At 32.5% G+C, this 8753-nt stretch overlaps 1 protein-coding gene across 1 annotated transcript; it reads left to right on the top strand.

The window, feature by feature from the left end:
* The first annotated feature begins 3020 nt into the window (after window positions 1-3020).
* LOC130444359 (glucose dehydrogenase [FAD, quinone]-like) lies at window positions 3021-7308 on the top strand. The gene is made up of 3 exons (XM_056779447.1): window positions 3021-3024; window positions 5122-5337; window positions 6326-7308. The coding sequence occupies exons 1-3, from the start codon at window positions 3021-3023 to the stop codon at window positions 7306-7308; spliced, it is 1203 nt and encodes a 400-aa protein (XP_056635425.1).
* The last annotated feature ends 1445 nt before the right edge of the window (window positions 7309-8753 follow it).

The raw sequence follows: 8753 nt of genomic DNA on the forward strand, positions 1-8753 counted from the left end.
CATATTGTTTTCTTTATATTCAAACTCATACATCCATGGAAAAATCATTTGGACTACTTAATAAAAAAATCTTCAATAAAAAAGAGGGATTGGTTTATCAGGGTTTATTGGAATCAAATTAGAGTTATGGAATCATAGGCTGAGGAGGTGTTCCAAAAACCAATTATTCGAAATACGAGATATAATGAAAAAAATATCCAAGAAAACTAAGACATCATTGTTGGACTTTAATTGACTAGTCTTCTTAGTGAGTCACTCATTGAGATTACACTGTTCACACTTTCACTACTTCAACACTCATGATTACACTGTCTGACGTTTCGATAACCAAGTTATCTTCTTCAGAGACGGAAGTAAACTTAGTTCTTTTCGTTAACGGAAAGCCTTAGTTATGAATCAAGTTTTGGGACATTTTCCATGGAATTGCACGTTGATCAATAATATATCGAATAGTTCATACATTTTTTGTAAATTTTTATTTGTTTTGGAGGTGGGGGACGTCCTTTTTCGTCAACCGACTCATTACCATATGGGATATTTTATAAAAAAACTGTGTCATGGTAATGTTATATAAATAAATTAACATAGTTGTGATAATGTATAAATAACTTTGCTTATCTGAATAAGATTATAATTGAGATATTTACACTCATATTTTACTGAAAAATTGGGAATGCAGATACGCAAATTTAACGTTTGCATTAAAAATTTGACATTTTTGATATTCAAGTTTCCAAAACATCGAGTGCGAGTATTTTCAGATGGAAAGTAGATCGTGAAAATATACTACTTACGGGTATATTGATAAACCTCATCTGTTCCACACTAAAGAAGAGATACAAGGAAATTTAAAAGAGCCGAGCTTCACAAACTACTGAATATAGCCTTTTATAGCGATGCAAATTTTCTTTATACTACAGTAGAGAATAACAAACAACTTATCGAAGCATGTTTTTGGCTATATCTCGCAACGAATATTGAATTTCATTTTCCTTCAGAGAACTTAATATTTCTTAGTCCAGTGACACCGTTCTAGTTGAGCTTACAGTCAACAATAAACTAGATATTTTCTTCGTACACTTTGTCAGTGTAGCATACCTGTTTAGTTTAGGATTTGAACAAAAAGTTATCGTTGAAAAAAACTTTCCAGAATGTCGCTAGTGTAGAAAAAGGGTATGGTATAGAGGCAGAAATTATAGCTGAATGAGAAGTACCTATAATTTTTGAATCAAGCAGTTCATCATTGAAAATTTCCACGACTCGCTATAAAAAGTTGGGTTTAACTTCTTTGTATAACTTTTTATTCTTCAGCACTGTTTAGATTGATGTATAGGTGGATATCTTTGCTGTGTGTATCTATGATTGAGTAATGTTGCTTTTGGTGATTGAAAAATCAAGTTAAATTGGGGTTTGGTTCCATAGGAAGGTTCTTCGGTTGGAAAAAGAATAGAAATAATAAGGGAAAATCTATTTTTAAGGATACGTTTGAAGGTTTCACGTATAACAAGAAATCCAGTAGATAAATGGTGTTGTAGAGTATGAATTGAGGGAAAAGATTCGATTGTGAGTTGTGGAAAATTAGTTAGGGGGTTAGAAATCGTTGAATTAGAAAAGTAAAAAGTTAATGGGCTTAGAAAGAGCCCATAGGATGTATAAACGATTGGTGATGAAGAGAATGCAGATAACTTTGCTTTAGATAGACAGTTTAAGTTAATGTAGTTGGAGGGAGCTTAAGATTTTTTAAATGTTTCTATAGAGCTGCGCAATTTGAGCCCCCATTTTGATGATATGAAAATTTTGAGATTGAAATTTATATCGTATAAAGGATTTCTAGTTTTTGTTATTATAGGAGGCTTCCAGAAGTACCTGGCCCAAAAATAAACCAAAAATTTTGGAAAAAAATATATTTATTATTCAACGTAATCTCTTTTTATCTCCATAAACTTTCCCTATATATGCTCAATAAGTTTAATACCTTTTTTACAATAAAAACCGTCAAGCTCCTTAAAATAATTAACTGCCGACATCAATCAACTCGTCATTGTTGGAAAATCTTCTTCTTAGCCAAATGCGGTCATTTTTGCTTGATTTCTTCTCTTAAACGTTGCAATTTTCAGCATAGCCAATGAAAATTATCCCATACACATCTCAAAAAACCGACGCCAGAACCATGCATGGAAATTAAACACTCTCTACCTCCTTGAAGCTGGTTCTTCTTTATCAGTCCATTGTTTTAATTATTCGGGTATGAAATGATAGACTCATGGTTTCGAAAAGGATTTATTTCTGTGAAACATTGCCAACCACTCGATGAAAACATCTTCAAGACGCTGTTTTTGTTCCATTGTGAGCATACGAGGAATCCATCTTACAAACAGCTTTCTCATTTTCAAATGCGACGTACCACACTTTTTGAAATGCCTGCTATGTCTGCAAGCTGGCGCTCTTTCAGTCGATGATAATCTAGTGGATTTTCTTCAACATTTCTAGAGTCGTCACCTCATTGGGTTGATAACGAAGAAGCAGTAATACCCAGAATGGAATCTACCTGAGCTTTTATATTGGTTAGGCTTAGGCCTTCTAAATATATATGTATGTATGCTGTCAGAGACTCAGATCATCAGTATGGCAGATGTCCTGTTTACTAATCATGATAGTTCACACTGAATTTTTATCACTGGTCATTCAAGAATGTTCCTATCACTGTTTGGTTATAAGTCGAAGTACCAAAAGGGAAGCTCTATAAGAAATGGTCACAAAAATTAATGAAGAGTAAATGAAAAGCGTTATCAATTCGATATAAGGTATATGATGAAGTGGTATAAATTAAGTAACTTTGCAATTGAATATTATTGGAGACAATCTGTTTCATATAGTTTTTTAAATATATTTTAGACGATCGGTTATCTGTTTGAGGGAGAAAATGACATTTAATTAGTATTTCAATGAATTTTTTTATCTGCGTGTTTCACTAATTAAATTTTATTATCCAATATAGTCATGACGCCTCTGTTATGATAATGAGTATGTCTATATAAACTTTACGAACTAAACTGTATGAAATGTTTTCATCATGAAGTATCACGTGCTGTTTATTGTGTTTTTTTCTGGAATAATTAGTATATGGACCCTGGAATTGGATGAACTTTATAATTTTGTAACCAAAGAGTTTGATAAAATACAAAATTATCAGTTACCTAAAAATAATGAAAAACTTTTTCGAACTTCTGATTCAAAAATACATGGTAAGGATATATCATACTTGTTACTAGACGCGCTTACTTATCTTTCATTGACAAAGTAACACAACATATATTTACATTTATATAGATATTTGGTTATATTTACAAAAATTAGCAATTCTAGCAGGTTCCGTTGATAGCTAAAATTCCTGCAGCAGAGTTGAGTTACGATTAATTGTCTGGATGTCTAGTTTCCGAGAAGAAATTCGAGAACCAAACGCTTGCTAAAATCTTTGAAACATAATTTTTTGTCGATATGCTGTCCTCTAAATATTCCTCAGCAACTGTGGTACCCTTCCATCTACTTCAGTGTAGTCGTAAAATATTTGCGTAAATATTACATTTAGTATACATTCCTAATAATTCATAATAATAAACTATTTTTTCCCAATAAGTTGCGTAAATTAAAAACCGCAATAAAATATAGGGAGTTCTATTTATAATTCCAAAGTTGATGCGGATACTGAAGAATTGGGACATCCTATATAATCCAAAAGTCAATAATCTAAAAGTTCCTTTAAATATAAAGAATTTTTGTAATTAAAATTTCTTGATAACTTTTACAAGTTTAGAGAAAAGTATATTGTTCACTTTATGTTTGACACCCTGTACATACAATACAGCGGCATTGTTGGTAAATTGAACATAGCCTTTTTTTGGGCAACCATGTAATTGCTGGAAAATGTAATTTCTTTTGAGTTGCAAACTGTTTATTTCGTCTCCCTCAATAATAGTGAGAATTTTGGTTTTTGGGCACAACAAAGATTGATTCCCTACATGCGACACACAAAAAGATAGAGCGGAGCCATTTAATTCTTGTTAGTACTATTTCAACCTTGGCTTTACATACTAACATAATTTTATTTGCTATTAAAAACTCTTTTATAATCGAATATTTAACTCACAGATAGCTCTGGGAAAAAACTACAAACAGATTATTGAAGTACCCCAACAGCACACATGATTATTTTGGCAACAAGTTTCTTTTTCAGTTTTGTCGAAAATATCCAAAATTATTCCAATTTGGTATTGATTTTGAAGTATTAAACATTTTAATATAATACCAATCCAACTTGGTTTTTTATATAAATAGAAAGTTTCACTATTCAAAATGTAGCCCATCGTATTCTATAGTTTTACCCCAACGATCAGCAAGATCTTTGAGTCCATTTGGAATGATTTCGAAGTACAGAAAACCTTCAAAATTCCACCAGACACACGCAGAAGACTTTCCTTGCTGATGAATTACCAAAAAAATAATTTTGTGTTTATGCAAAATGATATTATTATCAGTTTTTTTTTGTTCCATAAAAAGACCTTCAATATAAATAATCATAAGAATTTATAGTCCATTCGTTTATTTCACCTCAGTTTAAATTTTAAACTTACCATTTCGAAACCATAAAGTTTTGTATATGGTGTAGCTTTTTTTGAGGCAGTATCGAAACATTAGAAAGAAAGAAATATATGTAGATAATTTTGCAGTGCATTTTTTTGAAAATAAGGGCTTTTAATATCAATAGGCAAGCTTAGTTGAAACCAAATCGAACGTTAGATGGTTCACTACGATGTACTAAATAAAATTAATTGTGTTCGGCAACTTTAAAACCCGTAATAGACGAGGGACTCAAATTGCGCAACCAGTTGCTATTATGGTTATATTATGGTTATAACACAAAATTTATTCAAAAAAATCATAGATAATTTTAATTAGCAATAATTATTATAATTAACAAAAAACAAATAATTTAAATATACATAATTAAAAAAAATACCAGTTTTAGATATTTTGAAATTCATGAATTCATATGTGGATTAAACTCTGAGACATAATTTTCTTAATTATCAACGTCATATCAATTGATATATATTTGTTTAGATTATGGCAAATATGACTTCATCATCGTGGGTGCTGGAGCCGCGGGCGCAGTTCTAGCCAATAGATTATCGGAAGTAGCCAATTGGGAGGTTTTATTATTAGAAGCCGGAGGTGAAACAAATGATTTCAGTGATATACCCGCTTATAATAACCTTTTGCAGCGAACAGATATGAATTGGGATTACTACAGTACACCACAAACAACCTGCTGTCAAGGTAAAAACTCGATATGTGTTGGAAAATATGCCGCCAAAAGTATTGTTCTTCAATAGAACACTCCAAAACAATCAAGAACATTCCACAATATTTCAGAATATTTTGCAGTGTTTATCCATGTCACGTTTAGCATTTTTTTGAAAATATTGAAGCTGGAAGCTACAGATATTTGTAGAAATCAACATTCAGAACATTCTGGTATGTTCGGGAATAACCTCTATCATTATAGAACACATCGGAACATTGTGAACTACTTTTATGTATGAGTGTAGATTGTTCTAAAAAAGGATCCTAAGATCCTCGATTGGATGGCTCCTATATCTAAGTGCAGATTTATACATCGGGAACAGATTTAGAGAAGGTCAAGTATCATTCATATCAGAGCTTCTTTCACCGAATATGATGACGACGATAAGGCTATATAGACATCGAAACAAACAAAAAGATTTTCCGGAATCTTTCACAGAACTGGACGGAGATGTAGGCGACTCCGACTAACGATAATTTTCTGTTGGAATGACAGGAGATAGTGGAAATATCCCATCCATAAACTTATACCTTAAATTACCCGAAATTAAGCCCTTTTTCAATGTAAAAACCAAGTACAAACCGTATTACATTCCAGTACTTTGAGTGATTCCACAGGATTGCACTTTTTCAAAGAAAGGAGTACCGATAAATTGACATTCTGGGACGTCTATAGGTGCTCATGAGTAACGTCTGCCAGTCGAAAAGATCTTGCAAATACTGCTCTAGGTGGTATTGTATTAGACAGCTAGGAAGAGTTGTAAGCTGTCCAAGTTTCTGATCAATTCTGGCTCACCTTTAAGTAGAAATGCTTTCTTTCTGTGTTGAGTCGAATATCCTAAGGTTCGAGCTACAAATGTAAAATCACCAAATATAAATGAATTCAATGTCAAGATTGGTGAACTCTGCGAACATAAATGAAGTTTTTGTGTTTTTTTGTCTATCAATAGGCATGTTTCAGGTATGGTAAATCACCAATGTGTTTGTCCAAGGGGGAAAGTGATTGGGGGAAGTACTACTCTAAACGGCGCCATATATTCTAGAGGAAGTCCGTCAGATTATGACGATTGGGCATATATGGGAAACACCGAGTGGAGCTACGAAAAAATTCTTCCGTATTTTAAGAAATCTGAATATGTTGCTTTCAAACCTTACGATAAATATTACCATGGTGAAAATGGTTTGGTTTATGTGAATTATACGTACCCCGAATCAGTTATCGCCAATGCGTTTCTACGAGCAAATATAGAGAAGGGGTTAAAAGAAATCGATTATAATGGACGTGAACAGTTGAGCGTGTCACGGATACAGTTTACCATTAAATACAGTAAACATCAAAATAGCGAACATTCTTTTTTAGATGGCGTTAAACAAAGAAAGAATCTGAAAATTGAGTTGAACGCTGCTGTGAATAAAATTTGGTTAAAAAAAGATGCGGCCGAATCAGTTACGTTCATCAAAAAAGGTATTATATACAAAGCTGAAGCTAATAAGGAAATAATACTATCAGCTGGGGCTATTAATACACCTCAACTATTGATACTTTCTGGAGTAGGACATAAATCAGAACTAGCACAATTAGGAATCGAAGTTATAAGAGACTTGCCCGCCGTTGGGAGGAATTTACAAGATCATCCAATGTTTTTAAATGTTTTTTTCAGAACTAACGTTTCTGCTCCACAGCATACGGTAAAAGAAAATTTAGAATTATATTTACGGGGAAAAACTCCTCTTACGAATGCTGCAGGATTAGAATCAATAGCTTTCTTTAATTCTAAAACTATCACTAGCGGAAAGCCTGATATAGAATTATTAACTATCCCACCTCCATTAAGTGTACCATCTGATATTAGATTTTCTTTCAATTTGCAAGAGGAAGCCTCGAAAATTTATAATAAATACAGATTTTCAAATAGCAATGATATTAGTGAAACCAAAATCTAGAGGAAAAGTTACATTGAAGTCTAACAGTATTATAGATTTTCCTCTAATAGATTTCAATTATTTCTCCGATGAAGAAGATCTAAAAATTATGCGTGATGGTATAAAATATGTTTTAAGTTTACAAAATACCAGAGCGTTTAAATCTGTAAATGCAACTTTCATAAGCGAATACCCGAATTGTGAACATTTGAAAGATGATGAAGATAAATATTGGAACTGTGCTTTCAGACATATGACGTCAACATTATATCATCCTTCATGTACTACGAGAATGGGACAAACTATAACAGATTCGGTTGTAAATCAAGATTGTCTTGTTCATACTTTCCAAAATTTAAGAGTGGTCGATGCAGGAGTTTTACCTGATATTATTAGAGGACATCCTATGTCTACAATATATATGGTTGCTGAAAAAATATCTGATTCAATAAAAAAGAAATTCGGAAAATTGGTTCCGTAAACATTCTTATCCTTTGATAAAAAAATACGTTGCATAAATTTTTATAGCAAAAGTTTAGAGACTACGTTGACAAAAATTCTGAGCAATGGAAAAAACACTGCTCGGAAAAGACCCATTGAGGTTTTGTTCATTGCTTTCTTCTATATTTCGTTAACATGTACCACAAACAGTTTTAGAGCTTAGGTCTGCTGAAAGACTTCCTGTAGGTCCATATCCTTCTTACTAGCAAATGTAGTATTATATTCTCATAAAAAATATTTTGAGGACTACAATTTGCCGACAGAAACCTCCCAAAACTACTTTTTTTGATTTATTCTATATTGGATTTCAAATTTCATGTTAATTTCTTATCTTTTTCAATAAAATATTGGATCACACTCAGTAGTTATTATTTAATTTTTCATTTCATATAATCTTATATTATATTTAAATGTAATTTAAAATATTGTGAATATACCAGTAGTCAATAAGTTGTGTGACTAACTAACTTTTCTAACTTCTCTTTCTTGTCTTTTGCCTGAAAACATGCTTCAATTTCAGCAATTACTTCTTCATTTGAGCAAAATTTCTTACCGGTAACCATTTTTTTTTGTGATCAGCGAATAGCCAGTAGTCACTGAGGCCCAGATTTGGACTATACGGTGGATGAGGAAGCCATTCGAAGTGTAATTCGTTTAATTTTACCACCGTTACCATCGACTTGTAAAATCGGTGCATTGTCTTGGTAAAACAGTGATTGTTTCTTCGACATTTTTGCATTAAAACGATCAAACAACTCTATATAGTAGTTGCTATTGATTGTCACTTCACTTTGGAGATTGTCCATGAACAATACTCCATGTGCATCCCAAAATTCTGAAGCCATAACCTTATCAGCTGATTTTTGAGCCTTTGGACGCTTCGGACGTGGTTCGCCGGGTACAGTCCATTCAGATGATGATCGTTTTGATTCCGGAGTGAAGTGATGGATCCATGTTTCATCCAT

The sequence above is a fragment of the Diorhabda sublineata genome, chromosome 5, assembly GCF_026230105.1.
Source record: "Diorhabda sublineata isolate icDioSubl1.1 chromosome 5, icDioSubl1.1, whole genome shotgun sequence".
Taxonomy (NCBI): domain Eukaryota; kingdom Metazoa; phylum Arthropoda; class Insecta; order Coleoptera; family Chrysomelidae; genus Diorhabda; species Diorhabda sublineata.